Source organism: Salmo salar, chromosome ssa11 (assembly GCF_905237065.1).
Source record: "Salmo salar chromosome ssa11, Ssal_v3.1, whole genome shotgun sequence".
Lineage (NCBI taxonomy): Eukaryota > Metazoa > Chordata > Actinopteri > Salmoniformes > Salmonidae > Salmo > Salmo salar.
Window position 1 is genome coordinate 15,554,111 of NC_059452.1, and position 24,039 is coordinate 15,578,149.

The window sequence follows — 24,039 nt, forward strand, 5'->3', positions numbered from 1 at the left end:
TCTTTGTCAGTGGGCAAACGTACAAAATCAGCAGGGGATCAATTACTTTTTTCCCTCACTGTATGTACAGTTTATACTTTATTCTCCATATATCCACTATCGTTGGATCATGTCCACCCACAACCTTCAAGGTTGATGTGTTTCAGAAAAACCAATGATCCAAAAGAATCAGCTCTACTCAATTCTGATTTCTCTTATGAGCGGAGCATATGAAACAACTTGTCAAGAGTCCTTCCAGTTAAACAATAGTTTGTTGACTTTGCTGTTGGATGTTCAATGCACATCAAGAAAACACAAATATCACATTTAAGTAAACGTCAACATCTATAAAAGAGAACTACCATTGGACTGGACCAAGAGAGACGAGAGAAGAGGGAGGGGACATCAGTACAAAATTAGACTAGCAATTTGAATATTATAGCCAGTGTATTCTGCCAGCAGCGAGTAGTACATATAGGGCTATGTGATGCAGTCTCCTAATTCGTTCAGGGGAAAGACAGAGTCAGGACCCCAAAATAAATTAGGTGTAGTCCATTTTTCTTTTTTCACATTATTTTGCATGCTCCAGGAACAGAGAGCAGCTGTTAAGTTTGGTCAACATGTTTTGTTTATAAGCTTTGCATGCAGATTCTGGGCAAGAGTCTATGTGTATTGGCATCCACGTGTTGGTGGACTGACTCACTGTAGACTGTTTTCTCTGAACGAACGAGGATGCCTAAATCAGAGAAGGTAAGTACTTAGAGGCGTTCAGTGCTATTGCTGGGGCCTGAGGGCAGCTGTCAAGACATGTCTCCACACAGCTGCTACTGCTCACAAGGAGCTGAATCACATCATCTGGGAGCAGGAGTGACTATGAACCAGTACTGACAGCAAGCAGAGATTCACACTTAAGCACACCTGATGACTGTAGACAAGTACGCAGGCAGAGATTCACACTTACAGCACACCTGATGACTGTAGACAAGTACGCAGGCAGAGATTCACACATACAGCACACCTGATGACTGTAGACAAGTACGCAGGCAGAGATTCACACTTACAGCACACCTGATGACTGTAGACAAGTGCAGATGCGGTCATATATGACACCCTTAAATGGTTCACAATTTATTTTTAAATAAGTTGAAATTGAAAAAAAACTTGGTGTTCACATGTATTTGTTTGATTAACAACTGCACAGGACCCCCCCCCCCCCCCGAAAAATAAAATCCTCACCAAAATGTCGATGTTTTACTTCAAAGTCTAAATTATTTAAATGTTTAATTTGTTTGGAGGCAAGTTCTTGTTTACTGTGTCATTTATGTCAGCTGTGATAATTTGCAGGTGCATAAAGGGTACAAATTGCTTTGGGTGGTGGACCATTCTTGAAACACACGGGAAACTGTTGAGTGTGTAAAACCCAGCAACATTACAGTTCTTGACATAAACCGGTGCGCCTGTGTCATGAATTCATGAATTCTGAGATCAGAAGCAGTGGCCAATATATTGGCAACAGGACCCCGGGAGTCAGTGAATCAGGAGACAGGGAGACCCTCCAGGGAATGTGTTAGTGTGTGAGCACACTACGAATAACATTTATTTACCCACAATGCTACAGTACAGTGCCTCAGAGTTAAGCCAGGCTGATATCTAATCACGAGCACTGGGATGTTGCCGATGGCCACAGCCTATATACTGCAGATGCAGTTCAGTTAAGGGGAAGACAGTCCCATTTTTATAAGCATTAAAATTCCCATATATCAATCCTCTAATCAAAACCCAGCAGTCAGACCAGACATTCAGTCAACATGGATATCAGAGGAAGTAAGATGGCTTTTGTGCTTTGAGTCTGCTTGAATTCTCATGACGCCTTAGGAAGGACTCAACATAAACAGTACCTTCTTTACCCTAGGAATCTATCGAACCCACTCATGAGAGTAGTGCTGAGAGGTTATTCTGACACAGAAAAATACATACAATGGACAAACTGGCAGAAACATTTGCTCAGGGAGTGGTGAGCGAGTAACCTCTACTGAATGTCACAACCTGGCTCTTAGATAGTGACAAGGGAGTCCACACATTTGCAGTTAAGGAGTAACACAAACATTAAATAACTAACAAAGTATAAAACTTCAAAGGAAAACTGACCTGTGAAGTGTGAAAGTAGGCATGTGAGGGGTGTAATGGAGATAAAGGTAAAATGTGTGTAAATGTTGAAGGGTGCACCGAATCAAAAAACATATAATCAACCAGATCACAAAACAAAATGGTGCTAGTGGAGAGAGCAAGAGAGCCAGTAGTGGGAACCAATAACTTTTATCTCTTAGCTGATCCCAAACCCAGGCGCAACTTGCCACCTTAACGACCCAATCAGCTCCACCTGTCCCCAATCTGCAAATAAAAGCACAAACACAGAGGCAGGGAGAGCGTAACATGAAAGAGAGCTATAATGCCATACAGGGCTTATACAAGGTCTCAAGGGCCATGAAGTGGACAATCTCTGAATGACACAAATATTAATTTCTTAAGTCTGCTGCCTCAGTTTGTATGATGGCAATTTGCATATGCTCCAGAATGGTATGAAGAGTGATCAGATGAATTGCAATTAATTCCCAAGTCCCTCTTTGCCATGCAAATGAACTGAATCCTCAAAAAAACATTTCCACTGCATTTCAGCCCTGCCACAAAAGGACCAGCTGACATCATGTCAGGGATTCTCTCGTTAACACAGGTGTGAGTGTTGACGAGAACAAGGCTGGAGATCACTCTGTCATGATAATTGAGTTTGTGTAACAGACTGGAAGCTTCAAAAGGAGGGTGGTGCTTGGAATCATTGTTCTTCCTCTGTCAGCCATGGCACACGTTTCCTTGCAGGTAACCATCATCATTACTTAGCACAAAAAGGGCTTCACAGGCAAGGATAATGCTGCCAGTAAGATTGCACCTAAATCAACCATTTATTGGATCATCAAGAACTTCAAGGAGAGCGGTTCAATTGTTGTGAAGAAGGCTTCAGGGCGCCCAAGAAAGTCCAGCAAGCGCCAGGACCGTCTCCTAAAGTTGATTCAGCTGCGGGATTGGGGCACCACCAGTACAGAGCTTGCTCAGGAATGGCAGCAGGAGTGAGAGCATCTGCACGCACAGTGAGGTGAAGACTTTTGGAGGATGGCCTGGTGTCAAGAAGGGCAGCAAAGAAGCCACTTCTCTCCAGGAAAAACATCAGATACAGACTGATATTCTGCAAAAGGTACAGGGATTGGACTGCTGAGGACTGGGGTAAAGTCATTTTCTCTGATGAATCCCCTTTCCGATTGCATTTACATTTACGTCATTTAGCAGACGCTCTTATCCAGAGCGACTTACAGTAGTGAATACATACATTTAATTTCATGCATTTAAAAAAAAAAATTGTTTAAATTGTTTTTGTACTGGCCCCCCGTGGGAATCGAACCCACAACCCTGGCGTGGCACACACGATGCTGGCGTTGCAAACACCATGCTCTACCAACTGAGCCACAGGGAAGACGATTGTTTGGGGCATCCGGAAAAAAGCTTGTCTGGAGAAGACAAGGTGAGTGCTACCATCAGTCCTGTGTCATGCCAACAGTAAAGCATCCTGAGACCATTCATGTGTGGGGTTGCTTCTCAGCCAAGGGAGTGGGCTCACTCACAATTTTGCCTAAGAACACAGCCATGAATAAAGAATGGTACCAACACATCCTCCGAGAGCAACTTCTCCCAACCATCCGGGAACAGTTTGGTGACGATCAATGACTTTTCCAGCATGATGGAGCACCTTGCAATAAGGCAAAAGTGATAACTAAGTGCCTCGGGGAACAAAACATCGATATTTTGGGTCCATGGCCAGGAAACTCCCCAGACCTTAATCCCATTGAGAACTTGTGGTCAATCCTCAAGAGGCAGGTGGACAAACAAAAAAACCACAAATTCTGACAAACTCCAAGCATTGATTATGCAAGAATGGGCTGCCATCAGTCAGGATGTGGCCCAGAAGTTAATTGACAGCATGTCAGGGCAGATTGCAGAGGTCTTGAAAAAGAAGGGTCAACACTGCAAATATTGACTCTTTGCATCAACTTCATGTAATTGTCAATAAAAGCCTTTGACACTTATGAAATGCTTGTAATTATACTTCAGTATTCCATAGTAACATCTGACAAAAATATCTAGTCACCGAAGCAGCAAACTTTGTGGAAATGAATATTTGTGTCATTCTCAAAACTTTTGGCCACGACTGTACAAGCGAGGCTCTGAGAATGACAGGAGAGTACCGACTGGTTCCGATAAACCCTCAAATAATCAACCAAGGTTTTGATGATCATTTACAGCGTTTCCCCTGCCTCCCAAAAACGTGCACATTGAGTGTGGAATACCAAAATAAGATATGGACAGTCAAGACATAACAATTTAAATGGACTTTTATTCTTGCCTGAGGCGTGTGCTCGAAGGTTCATGTTTCTCAAATAGGTCAACTATATAGTTTAATGTACAGGACTTAACATACATTAAGTACCCCCTTGACATTACACTCGTAACAGGAGGCAATTCAATGTATGTAACAGGTCAGAAATAAGACCGAGAACCATCAGTGCATCCTGTTGGACTTAGTCATCTTGTTCTGGTACACTGCTCATCAGTTATACTGCTGAGAGTTAGGTTTTTACCATCTTACAGTGGGATCATGTGTATTTAAAGCCTGCTGACATTTGGCAAGTAATTGTGCTATCGCCCTTTCTTTAAATGTCAAAGCTGTTATATTTCCTCAGTGTTTAACTGACTACTGCTGCAAGGCTAAATGGTAATTGTGATTCCGCTCATTGCTAGGTGATCAGCTCTAATTTCAGACGGGGTCTCTTATGTGGGTAGCAGTTCAGCGATTTACAAGGGACGTGCAGTTAAGCACTTTGAATGGAAGCTATTTGTGAACAAATGTTCAATTTCTATGGTCACATAGTTCTATAAATAGCAGCACAAAGTATTTCTGAATAGAGCACACATTTACATAAATTAAAACAGATTTTTTTTTATACATACATTACACATGACAACGTGACTGCTAGTGTCAAAATACTGTTAGATCTTTGGTGTCATTTAGCACTTAACCATTCTTACGGTTACATCTACAATAACCAACAGATCCAGTAAGAACCGTGAAATGGGGCAGGTTCCCAATACTGCTGTTACTGCTGTAATATTTGTGCACAGATATCATTCTAGCCAGTCTTTACATGAATTGACCAGGCAAGCCACTTCATGTACTATAGACTTCAAGTAAAGGCAGGAAACTGACAAAGGCATCAGTCTGTATTGTAGTCAGTCTAACCTGTAGAGCTGACTGATCCTGACACTCAGAGCTTTAATCATTGTCCCTAACTAGGCTGTTGTTGAAATCTCCCCTCAGCTCCAACAGCATCCGATATGCTTGCAAATCCTTGTTCTCTGTAAAACATAGGATAAGGTCAGAATACTACAAAATACAACCAATTTGACTAGATGAAACCACATATGAAGTCACTCAGTAAAAAAACACATGCAAGTTCACACTTACTTTAAAAGATGTTCTAGTTCCCTTTTTATTTTGGTGACAACTGGTGGACCATAATAGGTTGAAGAGGTGTACAACTGGACCATTGAGGCTCCAGCACAGATCTTGTCCAGGGCATCTTGTCCACTGGCTACACCCCCAACTCCGATGATTGGCACCTTACCTTCAATGAGAATGAGCAATACTGGGTGAATGAAGAGAGCATTCTATACACCCCAGCCCACAATCAATCAATCAGGCCAGTACCAGCTGCAGCAACAGCCATTAACAGTGTTATGATGATCCTTCATGGGGCCAACCTACCTTTTGTCAAGCTGTACATCTCTCTCACAGTGTGTATAGAGAGCTCCTTGATGGGCTGGCCGCTCAACCCTCCCACCTCTTTACTCTGGGGCTCCTGTAGGGTCTCAGGACTGGAAACTGTAGTGTTGGAGACCAACAGCCCATCCACACCAAGCTAAAACACAAACCATGATTACCTATTTGACATTAACCCGTAACACCACAACAAAACAAATTTGAGTAACCCAATCATTGAGAATGAAGATGAACAAATCGTAACTTATTTTTCATGATCCATCTGTTTTAAAAGTGAGTTTGGTATTCCATTGGAGTTAGCAATTGGACTGTCTGACACAAATGTACCGTATCTAATACTCTTCATATATTTGCTGTGCTTTCTATCGGTCTTTTTCCATTCGGAGTCTGTCCACTTACATGAACACAGAAACACTTCTCCAGTCCCCTTAACATAGAGAGTGGATAGGAGGCAACACTAATGCATCCAAATCAATTTGATGATATAAGTCCTCTGCTGGCTAAGACCCACGGCAGCAGGACTGATCTGATGACGGCTGGGGTGAGAAGTGTGCTCAGAAAGATGAGCAAACAGGAGAAACACGGATGACCAAAGTAAGCAGCCCCAAGTCATTGGGGGCTATATACTGTAGGTTAAGGCTTGGTGAGTAGGCTACATAGAGGCCCACAGAACCACACTGACCCCTGTGTGGCTAGGCCCCTGACTGACCCCTGTGTGGCTAGGCCCCTGACTGACCCCTGTGTGGTTAGGCCCCTGACTGACCCCTGTGTGGCTAGGCCCCTGACTGACCCCTGTGTGGCTAGGCCCCTGACTGACCCCTGTGACCACATCAGCAATGTCCTGCTTATCCTGGGCGGTGAGGTTAGGGGCAATCTTTACCAGTACAGGTGGCCTGCTCCCCCCCTGTAGGGCATCACGCTCCTTCAGCACCTGGATGCGAGAGGGGGAGGTGGGGGACATACACGAGCCACCACAGACACACAATCAATGCAATCCATCACATCCACACAGGTCAATGAGATTTAACAATGTACAGCACAACATGGAGACCAAACAAGAGCAATACAGCTGAGCAGTTTTTCCTAAGGTTAATCGTGTTCAATCCAAACAGTGCTGTGCTGTGCTCGTGTGATGTGTATGTTGCCTAATGGGAAGTCAATTATCTTTTGACATAGAAACCCAATGAAAGATCACCGGCTAAATCAATAAAAGTCGAACTGAACAGAAACACCAGACTTCAATAAAGGAAAAGTTGCAACCACATGCTCTCTGGAAAGCCAATGATACATAAACTATAAACATAAAATAAACGACAAATAGTATGATATCCTGGTTAATTAAAGGATAAATAAATCACATCTAGGTCAGTCAAATTGCCTCCAACTGACCTTGTACAGCAGTTGTCGCAGTTCCCCTTTCCCCTGCAGGTCCCTGAGGCCTGGGGTGTTGGGGCTGCTCACGTTCACCACCAGGTAATCAGCCAGAGGGCCCAGCGTCCGCACCCCCTCCAGGTAGTCTGCCGCTGTGTCCTGCGACAGCTTGTTCTTTCCCAGGTTGATGCCCAAGGGCAGGCCAGCTAAAAACACACGGACACCAGGATATATTCCATTTATGAGTCCCTGGGAGAGGTTAAGGTCAGAACAGAAATAGAATGCATGGGAGTGAATTATGAGAAAACACTGCCCGCAAGCGTCAACTGCGTCACGAGCGTATACCGCATCAAATGACGCCTCGATAACACCGACATCGGTATTGTATTTTGGTACACCAGAAGTACATTAACTTCCAATGGAACGCCGCGTTTGTCTCGCAGCATTGAGTTGCAGAGGCAGTTGCAGTGTGTTCTGTGTGGCGCATAAGTTGGATGTATCGAACGTATGCATCAAACTGTGTAGACGGCTTGACAGACATGGTAGCAGAAGGTGAATGTTGCACTCGTGTCCAGATGATTTTTCTCACGTCTACGCGGAGCAATACTGGTGAAATGAGCTGATAAACTGTACAAAAAAATAGACTGTGGGTGCATTGTTACCTCTGGAATTGTGAAATGTATAGCTACAAATGTCAATTTAGTGTTGATAAGTTTAACAGCGCGCCACCATTGTGTAAGCCTATATAGGCTGGTGCTTATGAAAAACGGTGTAGCAATGCATGAACGCAACGACGTTCTACATTTAGAAACTGGATTTGTTTCAGAATTAAATATCACGTGGTCAATGTCATATCTTGGCAGTATCACTGTTGTTGCTTAACAGCCGATTGGATTGAAATACAGCTCAAACAACGTGCATGGTTAGCGAGTGCCTTGGTTTAAATGAATCAAATCTGTTCCAGAGATTGAGTGGGTTGTTTGTACAAAGGGAATTCGAGGAATTGTTATGATCTTCCCTACTTTGCTATGTAAAGTTGTATGGTTAAAAAGTCAATTGGGTTGTAGGCTAAGGTTTATCTGACAAATAGACGACATATTTGAAAGCAATACAGCGGCCTACCATATAGTCTAGGCTACTATGGCTGGAAAACCTGGAATGAGGTAACTCAGATTTCGAGAGAGTATACAACTGTTTATAACCGCCTTTCCATGACAGTCACGGCTTAATAACTGGCTTACGTTATGTCGTCTATGTGAATTAATGCTTGCTACTCTCGCACAAGCAAATTCACGCCGTTGACGGACTTCCCCCTTGTGATTTCGGCTTAATGTCCCAATCCAAATCAGTGGGGAACATTTTGTTACGAATGCTCTATTTCACTGAAAACTAGTGAAATATGTGATTGGTATTTGGAACAGCCTGGGGAAAGGGAATCTCCATATAAAATAGGGGCAGAGGATTATAGTGTAGTGTAGTTGGCTGAGTGCCTGAGACATCAGTTCACTGTCAAACCCATCTATCAGTCTGACAGACAGGACAGAAACATGAGTTGTGTCTCTCTAGTACCTTTAGTCAGCTCTACCTGGGTGCCTTCTCTTGCCTTTAGTCTCTCCTGTGCTGCTGCAAGACCACAGCTGTTGAACCCATATCTAAAACATACCCACAACATAAGAGGTTAAGTTGATGTAATACACAAAAATCCATACATTTGCCAAAAAAAGCTATCAGCAATTTAGGATCCATTCCTTTATCATGCCATTATGATACAGTATGTGTTCATCCCCAATTGTCTAGAGTGCACATTCCATTCATTTGATTACTAAAATCCATAATACATGAAATCCAGATGGTTTCTTTGGCCAAATTATTGCAGTCAGTTGAGTAAAACTGTAATAAAACACCACCATAAGGAAATGAGGCCTTTAATCATCTAATGCACTCATCTTGACTTTTAACTTCTGGGAAGCTGTGTTGTTGTTCACTGAGGAGTTAAAGAAGCACTCCGGAACATTATTATATGAGGGGCTTGTTAGTCTGAGCATCTCACATCCCTGCATATCGGCCATGCTAAATTGAATTAATCATATTGATTCTAGCCTAATATACAAAGACTTACTGTCATTTACTAACTCCATGAAATAAAAGACAAACAATTTGGATACATCCTCAGTGAGCTCCAAAAGTACTGGGACAGTTGTTGTTTTGGCTCTGTACTCGAGCGCTTTGGATTTGAAGTTATACAAAAACTACAGCACTTTTTGTATATACAGTTGAAGTCGGAAGTTTACAGACACTTAGGTTGGAGTCATTAAATCTCATTTTCAACCACTCCACAAATGTCTTGTTAACAAACTATAGTTTTGGCAAGTCAGTTAGGACATCTACTTTGTGCATGACACAAGTAATTTTCCCAACAATTGTTTACAGACAGATTAATTAACTTAATCACAATTCCAGTGGGTCAGAAGTTTACATATACTAAGTTGACTGTGCCTTTAAACAGCTTGGAAAATTCCAGAAAATATTGTCATGGCTTTAGAAGCTTCTGATAGGCTAATTGACATAATTTAAGTCAATTGGAGGTGTACCTGTGGATGTATTTCAAGGCCTACCTTCAAACTCGGTGCCTCTTTGCTTGACATCATGGGAAAATCAAAAGAAATCAGCCAAGACCTCAGAAAAAAAATTGTAGACCTCCACAAGTCTGGTTCATCCTTGGGAGCAATTTCCAAATGCCTGAAGGTACCATGTTCATCTGTACAAACAATAGTACGCAAGTATAAACACCATGGGACCACGCAGCCGTCATACCGCTCAGGAATGAGACGCGTTCTGTCTCCTAGAGATGAACATACTTTGGTGTGAAAAGTGCAAATCAATCCCAGAACAACAGCAAAGGACCTTGTGAAGATGCTGGAGGAAACAGGTACAAAAGCATCTATATGCACAGTAAAACGAGTCCTATATCGACATAACCTGAAAGGCCGCTCAGCAAGGAAGAAGCCACTGCTCCAAAACCGCCATAAAAAAGCCAGACTACGGTTTGCAACTGCACATGGGGACAAAGATTGTACTTTTTGGAGAAATGTCCTCTGGTCTGATGAAACAAAAATAGAACTGTTCAGCCATAATGACCATCGTTATGTTTGGAGGAAAAAGGGGGAGGCCTGCAAGCCGAAGAACACCATCTCAACCGTGAAGCACGGGGGTGGCAGCATCATGTTGTGGGGGTGCTTTGCTGCAGGAGGGACTGGTGCACTTCACAAAATAGATGGCATCACGATGAAGGAAAATTATGTGAATATATTGAAGCAACATCTCAAGACATCAGTCAGGAAGTTAAAGCTTGGTCGCAAATGGGTCTTCCAAATGGACAATGACCCCAAGCATACTTCCAAAGTTGTGGCAAAATGGCTTAAGGACAACAAAGTCAAGGTATTGGAGTGGCCATCACAAAGCCCTGACCTCAATCCTATAGAACATTTGTGGGCAGAACTGAAAAAGCATGTGCCAGCAAGGAGGCCTACAAACCTGACTCAGTTACACCAGCTCTGTCAGAAGGAATGGGCAGCAATTCACCCAACTTATTGTGGGAAACTTGTGGAAGGCTACCCGAAACATTTGACCCAAGTTAAACAATTTAAGGGCAATGCTACCAAATACTAATTGAGTGTATGTAAACTTCTGACCCACTGGGAATTTGATGAAAGAAATAAAAGCTGAAATAAATCTCTTTTATTCTGACATTTCACATTCTTAAAATAAAGTAGTGATCCTAACTGACCTAAAATCGAATTTTTACTAGGATTAAATTTCAGGAATTGTGAAAATGTATTTGGCTAAGGTGTATATAAACTTCCGACTTCAACTGTAGTCCCCCCATTTTAGGGGACCAAAAGTATTGGGACAAATTCACTTACATGTGTATTAAAATAGTAAAAAGTTAAGTATTTGGTCACAGATTCATAGCACGCAAATACGACATCAAGCTTGTTACTCTACACATTTTTGGGATGCATTTGGTGTTTTGGTTGTGTTTCAGATTATTTTGTGCCCAATAGAATTGAATGGTAAATTGTTTGTGTGCATCTATAAATTGTTGATCGTATGTGTGTTTGCAACTGGTTTGGAAATATACTTTTTTTAAAGAGAAGATAAAAATGAAATAAAGAAATTCAGGTAAAATAATGTTAATTTTGAGTCACTTTTATTGTAAATAAGAATATGTTTCTTAACACTTCTACGTTAATGTGGATGCTACCATAATTATGGATAATCCTGCATGAATCATGAATGACACACAAATATTATGACTCACAAATATTATGTCCTCTCACCATTACAATAACAGGTGTGGGGGGGGGTGACTCCAAAATGAGAAAATACACTATTTACCATTAATTTCTATTGGGCACCAAATAATCTGTGAAACACAACCAGAACAAACAGCAAATGCATCCAACAAATTTGTAGTCACAAGCTTGATGTTGTCATTGCGTGCTATGAATATGGGACCAAATACTTCACTTTTTACTACTTTAATACACAAGTGTATTTTTCCTAAAATGTTTGGCCCCCTAAAATGGGGGAGACTATGTGCAAAAAGTGTTTTAATTACTAAACGGTTCACCCAATTTAATATAAATTCCCTCAAATTAAAGTGGACATTGTTTCATTCCAAAGTACTGGAGTACAGAGGCAAAACATTAAAAAAAAAATTGCTGTCCCAATACTTTGAGCTCACTGTATTAGCCCTACTGTCATTGTGCTAGGACAGTGTTAACAGTCAGTCAGTCTGTGTAGAATTTGCTTTTCAAAACACTAAAGAAAATCACAGAAATGTATCGCCACTATCCCTGAAGAAATGGGATGGTTCTGGATATTCTTTTCTTAAAATGTTTAGAACAATGTCAAGCAAGCATAGACAGCCATGACAAAAACGCACACCTTTATTGTGTATCAAGTATTTACAAATACTTGAATATATGGATTTACATTTGGATCTGGGAAGCTTTTTCCTGAACAAAGGATTAACTTCTCTGACAACCAATATGTCCCTTCATATACGCAAAGTACCGTGTTCTAACAACTCGTGAATATGTATGTTCGTGCCTTGGCATCTCATTTCACAGCACTTTTCAGAGAATGAAAGCGAACGCAAGGAGGTAGCGGTGTAACACCCTGATAACATTCATTTGGCTCCTTAATTTCAGTGTGAAGAAGCTGTGCTACAACAAAGACAAAAAGGGAATTCATATTGTAGTCTGTCACCAGGCTCAATGTAAAAAAAAAATTGAAACGTGAAGGCGAATGAACAGAGTGGCGAATGACAAAATAAACTATCTGTGATGTCTCTGTTCGCTGCCGTTTGACACAGAATTCACAAGCTAAAAACATGAATCTATAATGAATGACAGCCATGCCATGGTTCAGTAGCCATGTCTTATTCATTCAAAACCGTACCGGTTGATGACCGCCTGGTCAGTGGTCAGTCTGAAAACACGTGGTTTGGGGTTCCCCTCCTGGGGTTTGGGGGTGATGGTCCCCACCTCCAAAAAGCCAAAGCCTAGTCTATACAGCCCGTCAACAGCCTCCCCATGCTTGTCAAATCCTGCTGCTAACCCTATGGGGTTCTTGAATTTACGGCCCATGACGTTCCCTTCCTGGAATAAGAAGTAACAACGCCAGGTCAAAATGTTGCCTAAATTCCATAGAAGTACACAGTGACCAAAATTACAGTAACATCTTAGATTAAAAAGGTTAACAAAGAGATTTGACAAGCTAGGGTGAGTTAAGAGACAGTGGGAGTGAAGGTTCTCAAACAAAGCATACATTCTGTTCTAATCTTACACCAGCACAAAGGCAATTCAGTGTAAGCAAGGAGAGTCAAAACACCCAACAGGCTAAAGGGCACCTCCGATACTGACCAGTGACACTGGGTCCTGGTAGCGGTTCAAAGGCACCAGACCCAGGCCGATTAACCTCACAGCCATGATATGGGCTGTCTCTGCTCCCACAATCCTCTGCAGCAAAGGAATGAGCTGGTTGGTGTAGAAGCCTCATCTCCTACAGCAGTGAGGTAGGAGACAAACAGGACGCTGCCGGACCCTATGATCTTCACTGCATCCTTCAGACGCTGCAAAGAAAAATAAAACAATGTGATGGGAATAAACTGAAATATGATGCACTGTTGTTGAAGCACATCAGGTGAACTGAGGGGAGTTGCAATTATTGTTATTTTACTAGATGACAGAGAGTGAACCACAATGCCCAGAGAGACTAGCGTTACCAGCTCTGAACAACCCATGTGTACAACCCAGTGGGTATAATTTAGCATGCCTGTCTGGTCATTCAGGATCCAGCAAACAGTTAACTAGCTAGTTCACGTCACAGAGGCTGGTTACGTGAACTAGCTAGCCACATGGTAGTAAGCAAAGTTAGCTAGCTCACTTCATTCAACAACACTCTGATTGTAGTAGCTAACGTGAAGTGGCTACTGCCCAGTTTAGCTTACCATTAGGGTCAAAACATTGTTCATGACAAATACAAACTATTAAAACAACACTGCTTCATCAATGATGTTACCTTCAGTTGTCCCGCCATGGATGTTATATCACTTTGCAAACGTCTGGAAACATTTCTTTCACATTGCCGAGAATCACGTCCTGAATGTAATCTCACGATACTTCAAAGGCAGCTCTGAAAACGTCAAATCAGAGTTCAGTGATGATTCTGTATGATAAACATTACAATTTGTTAGGATGAATATAACAAATGAATATGACAAAAGACTCATTAGTAACTCTAGTAATTCACTGAGTAAATTTGCACAAATAAGATCAAATAAAATGGCAGATGTTCAAAATGAAGGGATAGCTTATGAGCCTAAATTAATTTCATAAGCCTATTGAAAACCAAAGATGTATTGTTACAACCCTGTTCAATGTCAATATTAGGCCTTGGCTACATCAAATTGACTCGTAAAGTGAAGTAGATTGGGAAAGGTTTTTCTTCAAAATGTCTGCCTTTGAGTGACGTAAAGGCACTTTTTCACTTTGCATGTTGTTTGAGTGTCTGCAGGGATTTTCCTAAGTTAGTAAGAGTGTATTCACAGTTTTTGGAAAGAAAGCTTTCTAATTTCCATAAGATGGGCAGAGTCTGCCTTTCTTCCAAGAGCAGTACTTGTTGCAGTTTGTAGGCTATCATAGCTCTACCATCTATAATGGACTTGTTCATACAAGCCTCTTTGTTTTTGTGGATTTCTGTGGGGATTGTATCTACAGCCAGTACAGCATGCAGTGAAGAGGATGCAGATAATACCACTTCTATAGAATTCAAACATGTGTTCAGGAATATGGCCTATGAGTTTTCTCAAAAGCCAAAGAGCTGGTCTCAAGCCCAGGAGTCCTGCAAGGAGCGAGGAGGGAAACTTCTGAGGGCCCTGAATTGCAAGACTAAGAGCTTCCTTCAGGACTTCTCAAAAGAGAGACACACAAAAAACCTCACTTGGTGGGTCGCTAAGGGTGTTATAGGGCAGTACCAGGGGCCAGTGATCGGTGAGTAAAAATACTGGTAACCCACTAGAGAATACTAGTAAACCACTCTATACTATGGTTCCAGGGCTGCACTGTGTGTTTTGCAGAGGTTTTGTTTGACACTGATTTCTCTATAGCTCTAATTGAAAAATTATTGGGCAATCTGATGTAGTTACATCCATTTTTGGACATATAAATGAATGAAATGTACCCATTGATTCTTGAATAATATGAGGTCAGTTCAAGTGTCGTACCCCATCAGAACTCTAAATATAAGCTTGTTTTACTCCAATGTTTGTAAACAAACTAAATGTAAACAAACACTGTATAGCCTCAACACATTTTTAAAACTATAATGTTGATATCATGGATTGTCAGTCCTTCAATTCATAGCTCTGTCTATGAATTTGAGAGTGGTTACCCACTGGGCACAGATATCAGTTCAATGTCAAGTTTTGATTTAAATTTGTCAACTAACATGATTTCAATGTAAAATTAACAAAAAATATCACCTTGTCATTGACTTGATGTTAAAAGTTGGGTGAAAATAAAGACAAAATGCTCTAAAAATGTATGACCTTTTTCAAAATTCAGTCAGTTTTCTACATTGATTCAACTTCATCACATGACATTCTTTTGTTGAAATGATGAGGGAACAACATTGATTCAACCAGTTTTTGCCCAGTGGGTACATTTCTCCAGCCCCATCCCTTAGCTTTTTAGTAAAACAGTGGCGGGGAGTACACTTTGTTATTGTTTCAACTGCTGATTGCAGCTTTAAGCGCTCTGTGAACCATGAAAATTGAATAGATTTTCTAATTCAATGATAAAGTTGAGTAATCTTAATTAAGCCACTGCTTATGGTCTTCATGGAATTCATGAGCTGTACAGAGGCACTTTGTAAATGACAAGCATGTCTTAACTGGAAACCCTGACAGTTACCATTTGTGAGGCACGTCTTCACTATAGATAGATTATCAGTGTCAAATGATGTCAGGAAATCCATTATTTTTATATAATGAAACCTATTTCCACCTGTCTTGGAACATAGCCATAGGGAAAACTTAGAACCAAGCTTTCACACTTGATCCGTCAGCTATAATAAAAGGACATTTTAAATTATACGTTTTTGTTGGAAAACAGAATATTATAATAACAGTATTATATGGAAAACAGTCAATTTCATAGCTTTTGAATAATTGTTTCATGTGTCTGTAGTGTATAATGCTACAGGAAAGAATGGTACTTCTAAGGGTAATGGGAGGGTCCCGCTCCTCTGCACCTATGTGATGATGGATCCCTTTCAGCTGGTGACCTCAACCAACTGCAGCGCTCGGCGTGGCTACCTCTGCACCCTGGGTACAACACCTTCAATAACACCATTTTAACATGCTTAAAAAAATTTGTCCTGATCCTTATTGTAAGCAGATATGCTGCAACATTTTATTTCGTTATTTAACAATAGTGTAGAGGCCTCAATGATATCCTGAATAAAATCTGTGCTGTATAATTCTTGCTCTACAGTTTTTAATATCTCTACAAATGCCTCAAAGAGTATGGTAAGTGGCTTTTATTAGTGGCCTTTATCAGTTGTTGTAATCCTATGGTGCAGCGTCAGTAAAGTTATTGTGAGTATGAATGGTTCTTGTTGACTTTTGTAGGACAAACAGGGAGCAAGTGGCAAATCAAGACACTGGAGAAGCCATCAAATTAAAGTAAACCGTAAGTTGGTGGAAAGTATGGTGGCAAATTTGTTTCACGATTTCAACCAACCATTTACTTCCACAAACTAAACGTCTCTCTCTCTTTCTCTCTCTCCTCTCCTTGTTATCCTACAGGTATGTCAAGGAGTCTGTCTAGCATGGAGAAACAAGTGACCAAGATGGATGAGCTCCTCAAGGTCAGAAATGTTGCCGTGTTAAAAGTGCAGTGTGAAATTTTGTCACATCCCACTGTGCACAGACGTCAATTCATCGTCTATTCCACGTTGGTTCAACGTAATTGTGTTCAAATTACATGGAAACAACGTTGATTCAACCAGTGTGTGCCCAGTGGGATATTTGAAGAACTTTTTGCTATCAAAGCATTAACACAATTATAGTTTTCAGTGGTTGGTAGTTTTGAAGTCATATCCTCTGTTTTGTTTCAGGAGGCTCAACTGGAACTAGAAAGAATGGAAAAGGCTATAGGAGAGCCTACAGACGCCAACGGGGTAAAGCATCACAATGACGATGGACATGTATTAAGTTGGGTGTGGTCAGTGGAGTAGATGACAGAGTTTATGGCCACTGGAACTTTCAGTCAAAGTGCTCTCTCTCACCACAGAGATATATTATTATCAAATCAGCAAACAATGAATGTAATTAAATAAGTGATACTGCTGTATCTGGTCAATTTGGACCTAACCTGTACCCTCCCCCAACAGAAAAAGTACCTTGAGCTTCTATTACATGGAACACAGATGCTGTTTCCAAGTGCTCTGAGATTAGCCAACACAACAGCTAGCCTCCTCATCAACTGCGCTGGGGGTGTCATACTCCTCAAAATGAAAAGATGTAGCGAGGACAGTGACACTAAAGTGGTGGGTCAAGCAATGATAGCATAGTTGTACCACAGTAGGTGCATATAAAATGTAAATGTTGGATTACATACTGAAAACCTAATGTCAATAAACCTAGTGCTGTACATACTGTAAACATATAGATCTGTTTTTAGTGTTGTGACATATGACAATAGAGAGGGCATTTTGCTGATGATCTGCTGTCTTCAAACAGGACAAGGAAATGTTTGATTTGACCTTTGAGATTTATAAGGCGGTACATTTAGTAATGACCACAGAACTAAATGAGGCCTTCATCGTGAAACACCCAACAGGCAGCATCTACCAGATCAGGTGAGTGTTTACAACCTGGGCCTCCACCATCTCACTCATTGGTATAGCCGCCAATTCTACACTTGTAGAAAAAAGGGTTCGAAAAGGGTTCTTTGCCCAAGGAAATTGTTTTTTGAAGAAACCTTTTTGAAAGATAAGAGTTCTTTGTAAGGCAAAGAGTTCTACCTAGAACCGTTTTCATCCTAAGAACCATTTTCTGGAAGAAAGGGTTATTTGATAATTGTTTGGAAGGCAAGACAGGTTCTTTGGAAGTCAAGAAGTGTTCTTCTGCATAAAACCCTTCTGAATCCGAATAACCTTTTTTCTTCTTTTTTCTCTTTCTTTCTTTAAAAATATTTCCTGAGCATTAGTGTTTATCTCAGTCCTTAAACTTTAACATCTGGAGTTTGAGTAATCTGAACAATTAAAAAATATATGTGTGAGGTTTTAAACTGACCATATGTCAATATTTCTGTATTTACTGTATCTGGTATTCCATTAATACTTGTACATATACAGTACTGACATAGTTGATATCTTTGCCAGGATTTCTATTTTTCAAATGAGTATTTTCTGTGATTTTATTGAGCAGAGAGTAGGTGAACCAGTCTGAGTGAACCAGTAGTATATTGTACGGTACACAGCAAACACAGTTCAATTAACTTAACACTCAGTGGTGTAAAAGATCCCCAGTGTTGGTGTTAATAACCAGAGTCGAGTATGATTGTGTCATTTTTACTCTGTGTAGAGTAAAACACTCAAAACCACACCCCTCATTATCATATTTGTCAGCATGCGCTATTGCAGGTTGATTTTCAGAATTGTTTGTTTCAATATCTGTGTTTTTGCTTGTGCATTGATTGGTCGATTAATCTTATGCTTCACAAAGATAAATAGCATACATTTTCCTAAAGTAATTCAATCTGTTAGAAGTTGGACTAATTTCACTCATTTCTGAGATTGTTGTTCCAGTTTAGATGATTTAGGTAGTCCCAATAATCAATCTTCCCAACCCTGGCAGTCATTCTAATTGAAAATTGCGGGAGATTAAAAGTGTTAATTGTTGGATATCCTCACTCTGGCAGGATTCCAATAAGAACTACACCTTGCTTTGCAAACCAGCATAATGTGACTTGCAGAGCTGATGTGGCCTGTAAAACGGGAATTTCTTAACACCACTTAGGGTATAACTAAGCCCTCAAAGAAAGGCCTTATGAAACATGTAAAGTATTATCATACAGAGATTCATTTTAAAGGCTGGTGGAAACCGTTCATTGAGGTTCTATTAAGAACTCTTCAAAGATATAAGGGTTCTCGGTAGAACCTTAAGAGGATAAAATAGTTATTGGCAGAACCCTTCATAGAGGGTTCTAACTTGCACCAAAAGGGTTCCCCTATGGGGACAAACCAATGAACCCTTTATGGTTCTACTTAGCACCTTTTTTTCTAAGAGTGTATAATTGTGCATCTTGCTGTCCTCTACTTGAATGTACATTACATTACATTTACATTACATTTGTAATGTAAATGTAAATGTAAGCTGTCTGACTCTTGTTTTCTTGTCTTCCTCAGCCTCACCCCATCACAAATGCATAACAAGGTTCTAGGGTCAGATGACGATGCATACATCAAGCTTCCATCTTTCTCAGCATTACATTCCTCTCTGGAAAACCACTCAGTTGTTAATGTACAGGTTTGTACGGTAAACAACATTGATGTTGTTTCGTTGTGCAAATAGTATTTTATTCAGATATTCTTTTATTCCTCTCAGATGACCACTTTTATAGGCAACCCATATCCGTCGACTGAAAACATCACAGGAACGGTGTGTACCCTTGAACTAAGGGATGGATTGACGGAAATCAGTGTAGAAAACTTGACAGAGCTAATTGAGGTAGGCTACAGGATAGAACAGGCCAACTTCTTTAACTTTAGTCTGCTGTCATTCCATCCTCATTTCCCTAACAGCGATGAGGGAACCATAAATGCAAGTAGGTTTGGTTGTTTCTCTCTCTTCTCTATAGATCATTCTGCCACGCCCAGATGCTCCTGTGCTCTCAGGTATAACTGTATCCTTGGAGGAAGGGGCTCGGGTTGGGACCTCTTTCAACACTACGGACCCCAACATCACAGTCATATTCACCGTAGAGCCCAGTGTCAATGTGTCCATAGAACTGCTGCTGGGCCTGGGCTCCCCACCCAATGACACCCACTATAAACACCGCACCGTCCTGAGACACACAGGTAGAGGAGGATTCCACCACCATAGCTACTGCTAGGCATAACATTACACCCACTGTGCTACTGCTTTCAGTCAGTCTAGCTGTCTGGTATGCACGTAGATTCACATAATACTTTGATATTCATGGTGATTCACAAGCTTTAAGACATGTCTGTCAGACATTTCACACTGTAATTGGAGGTTGGGCTCCCCAAAGGTATTGTTGGTTTTCTTTCTTAGCCTGGGTGGTACAGAGTAATCCATGTTCATAGCCTATTGTGGTCTTTCAGAGGGTTATCGCTGGCTGGTCACCCCTGAGATGTTGGAAATGGGAACAGGCACCTGGTATGTGAATGCCAGTCTGTTTAACTCAACCTGGAGCAAGGGCCTGACACTACAGATCACCACCTTCACTACTAAGTGCATGTACTGGAACACTAAACAGCTGACATGGAGCATAGCTGGCTGCTGGGTGAGGCTGCTATTAATGAGCCCTATCCCTCCTTTGTCTCCATCAGAGTATGAACAAACCTAATTAAGCGTCGTAATGTGTTCGTGACATTGCGAAAGCGTTTGTCTGTGTTGTCTTGTTCTAGGTGGGTATACAGTCAACTCCCAGGATGACACATTGTCTGTGTAACCACCTGACATCGTTTGGGAGCTCTTTCTTTGTGATGCCCAACTACGTGGACGTGTCGCTCACAGCTCAGTACTTTGCCACAGTGAATGAGAACTATGTGGTGGTGGCATTGCTCTCTGCCTTCTTTGGCCTGTACCTGGTCACTCTGCTCTGGGCCTGCTATGCAGACAGGAGGGCCCTCACCAGGGTGAGTTTATCAAGGCGTGTACAAACACAAACACACACAAAGTCATGCTCACACACACACACACACACACACACACACACACACACACACACACACACACACACACACACACACACACACACACACACACACACACACACACACACACACACACACACACACACACACACACACACACACTCACTGAAGCACTTTTGTTGTTCACAGAGGAAGATGACACTCCTGAAGGATAACCACCCATGTGCCAGTTATAACTACCTACTGAATGTCCAGACTGGCAGTCGGAGAGGGGCGGGTACCTCTGCCAATGTAAGATGGGGTGGTAACTGAATAGATCCTTCATTATGTGGTCAGTTTACTTAGCATAGGAATTAGCTAATCAGAGTATTTGTTTTATGTAGGTGACAGTCAAGTTGTTGGGTACACAGGGGGAGAGTGAGCCCCACCACCTAAGTGACCCTGATAAACCAGTATTTGAGAGAAGGGGTGTGGACTTGTTCCTGGTGTCCACACCCTTTCCCCTGGGGGAGCTGACGGGCATCCAGCTGTGCCATGACAACTCTGGAGGGCACCCCTCCTGGTAAGCACCAGGGCAGAGGACACATCCTCCCTGTAATTATTGTGACTTGTTTAAAGTCAAGGTCAAGTCATGTTTAAAAAATGATTTGTGGCACACTGAACTCTTAGGTTCGGTTAAGAATCTGCAGGAACAACTAAGACCTATAAATACAGGGCTGTTAAAGTAGTTTAGGTGTGACATTATCAAGCGTTGCTCCCCTCACCCTAGGAGACCTGGTAGAGTTTCATCACAATGACACTTCAAAATATCATCCTTGCCTCCTCACCCTACCTTGTCACCTCCTCTCCTCCTGTTTAATACCTGTCTTAAAGGTCCAATGCTGCCATATTTATCTCATTATCAAATAATTTATGGGTAACAATTGAGTACCTTAATGTGATTGTTTTCAATCAAAATTGTCAATAAGAAACAAAATAGCTTCTTAGCAAAGGATTTTGCTAGGGCTATCTGGGAGTGGGAAGGAGAAAACTAGCTGTTATTAACAGAGGGGTTTGGAACTCTATTTCTTATTGGTCTGTTGTCACCAGGCAGGCCAAAACTCCATCCCACCAAAACAGGCTGACATTTCTTTTTATTAAAAACTGTTCTTACACTAAAAAGGCATTATCATCAATTTTATAGTATTATTCCAACCTCATAATGTGGAAATATAAAACACAGGGAAATCACGTTTTTGACTGCACTGGGCCTTTGAATACCACAACAAAAACATTGCAACCACTGCTATGGCAGGGACTTGTTTTCGTTTTTTTATCTCTACAGTCTAGGAATCTCTATCTCTACACAGGGGATAATAAGCAGTTTCCTGAGTGTAACGTCACGTTTCCTCCCACCAGGTATCTCAACAAGGTGACGATCCAAGACCTGCAGAGACAGAAGGTTTGGCACTTCCTGTCCTCATCATGGCTGAGCTCCGACAGGGGGGAGGGGCTGACCAAGAAGACCCTCAATGCTGCCAAGAAGAATGAGATCAGAAGCTTTAGGTGACTGACCACCGGCAGAATACAATGTTACAACATGTACAGTATGTAGAGGATTGCTAGGCAAGATCAAACATCTTGCAATGTGTCATGGAGTTTTAATTCTGAACCCTTGTATCCTAGTCTACTTTTCCAATGTAATTTCTTTAACTTCCACCCTGGTCATCCCCTAATGTCCCACACTTTCTATGTCCTAGAAATATTTTCCAGACCAGGACGTCGACAGGCTTTAGAGATCAGCACATCTGGGTGTCCATTGTAGACCCTCCCTGGCGTAGCCCGTTCACCCGAGCACAGAGGGTGTCCTGCTGCATGAGCCTCCTGCTCTGCACCATGGCCATCAACATCGCCTTCTGGAAGATCCCCAAAAACCAGCAGTCTCCTGTCATCTTCACCATTGGTAAGTCCATAGAGATACAACATTGTATTGGGTACTGGATAAGTCCTTGTTGGTGAGTCAATCAGTCCTCTTTTGTGACTGTGCCGTTCATATCTGAGCCCACATCTAATGAGCTGCCTCTGATAAGGATGGGCAATTTTACTCTCCACTCAAATAGAAATGGGACATTTTGGCTACCGGAAAAAGTTTTTTTCACAGTAAAAAGAGAGCAGTGCAGTACATGGGATTTATGATTAGCCTGCAATATGGATGGTAACATATCAGACTTTTTAGATGCAGCTGCGTTAAGTATCAAAGACAAGGACTGGTCTCAATTATAAACACACGGTCCCACTAAAGGCTCTTTTGTCGTTGGTGTTCACAGAGTTACAAGGACTAGTAGTTGTAGGCAGTGGATGGCTCTTCATAACCCTTCAATAGACAACGTTTCAGCCACATTCTTTCGACTATCCAGCCCTACACAGCACAGAGTGGTTATTCAATGACCCCAAGCCCTTGATAAACCTTTCATACGGCTAAGAAATACTTGACCCAGAACAACACAACAAGTGTTCAGACATTGAATGATATATTGAGTGATATAGCCTCTGTTATTGTGCCTTGACTCCATAATGGTGTGTGCTTTCATGTCCCAGGTTCGCTGAAGGTCACTTGGGAGGAGATCATGGTGGGGGTGGAAAGCGGTTTGCTCATGTTCCCCATCAACATCCTCATCATCACCATATTCCGCAGTATCAAGTCACGAGTCGTCCAACCAAAGGAGAAGAGCCACGATATGCAGGGCCTGAAACCCCTCGCTGTTACCATGCCAACCATTCTTAAGGTCCTCTCTTTACATTTTCAAAATAAAGTGTTGTTGCTGTGTTATAGTTCTGCTCCATACTTTGTCTATAACCTTCAAACACTCCCATCGTTTATTCCTTTCAGCTGTGCCTTCCTTTTTTCTTACCCCAAAGGCCATACAATATCTTATTGGTTATAGCAACCATTAAGATTGGTATTTGGTATTTTATTAGGATCCCCATTAGCTGTTGCAAAAGCTGCAGCTACTCTTCCTGGGGTCCACACAAAACATGAAACATAATACAGAATGACATAATACAGAACAGAATTAGACAAGAACAGCTCAAGGACAGAACTACAGACATTAAGATTGGTACTAGCAACTGTGTTTATGTATGTTCTGTCCTTAAGTACTGTATTCCTGTGTACTACGTCCCTATCTAGGACACAGATGAGATGGTGACTCTGCTCTGTAAGAGCCAGAAGAACAAAGTGCCTGAGCTAGAGAAGAAGCTGGAGTCATGCGATGACCTTTGCTCAGCCTTGGGCAGAGTGCAAGGGGTCATTCAGCTTATGCAAGGTGCTTCACTGACACTGCAAGAGC

The 24,039-nt window shown here is 41.6% G+C and overlaps 1 protein-coding gene, 1 long non-coding RNA gene and 1 pseudogene across 2 annotated transcripts; 2 read left to right on the top strand and 1 right to left on the bottom strand.

Annotated features, from left to right (window-relative positions):
• Window positions 1-4,400: 4,400 nt before the first annotated feature.
• LOC106562159 (dihydroorotate dehydrogenase (quinone), mitochondrial-like) lies at window positions 4,401-13,840 on the bottom strand (annotated as a pseudogene).
• Window positions 13,841-19,230: 5,390 nt separating this feature from the next.
• On the top strand, window positions 19,231-20,990 carry LOC123725236 (uncharacterized). The gene is made up of 3 exons (XR_006757750.1): window positions 19,231-19,538; window positions 19,669-20,692; window positions 20,900-20,990. It is a non-coding gene; the product is annotated as an uncharacterized lncRNA (long non-coding RNA).
• A 254-nt stretch (window positions 20,991-21,244) lies between these two features.
• LOC106562175 (polycystic kidney disease protein 1-like 2) lies at window positions 21,245-23,644 on the top strand. Its single transcript, XM_045690353.1, has 5 exons — window positions 21,245-21,272; window positions 22,060-22,255; window positions 22,450-22,652; window positions 23,288-23,475; window positions 23,609-23,644. Exons 1-5 carry the CDS (start codon window positions 21,245-21,247, stop codon window positions 23,642-23,644), a joined length of 651 nt encoding a protein of 216 aa, XP_045546309.1.
• The last annotated feature ends 395 nt before the right edge of the window (window positions 23,645-24,039 follow it).

Coding starts and splice junctions, on each gene's coding strand:
- LOC106562175 (XM_045690353.1), top strand. CDS start 21,245: ATGACAACTCTGGAGGGCACCCCTCCTG. Junction 22,256..22,449: donor AATGAGATCAGAAGCTTTAG/GTGACTGACCAC, acceptor TCTATGTCCTAG/AAATATTTTCCAGACCAGGA. Junction 22,653..23,287: donor TCCTGTCATCTTCACCATTG/GTAAGTCCATAG, acceptor TTCATGTCCCAG/GTTCGCTGAAGGTCACTTGG.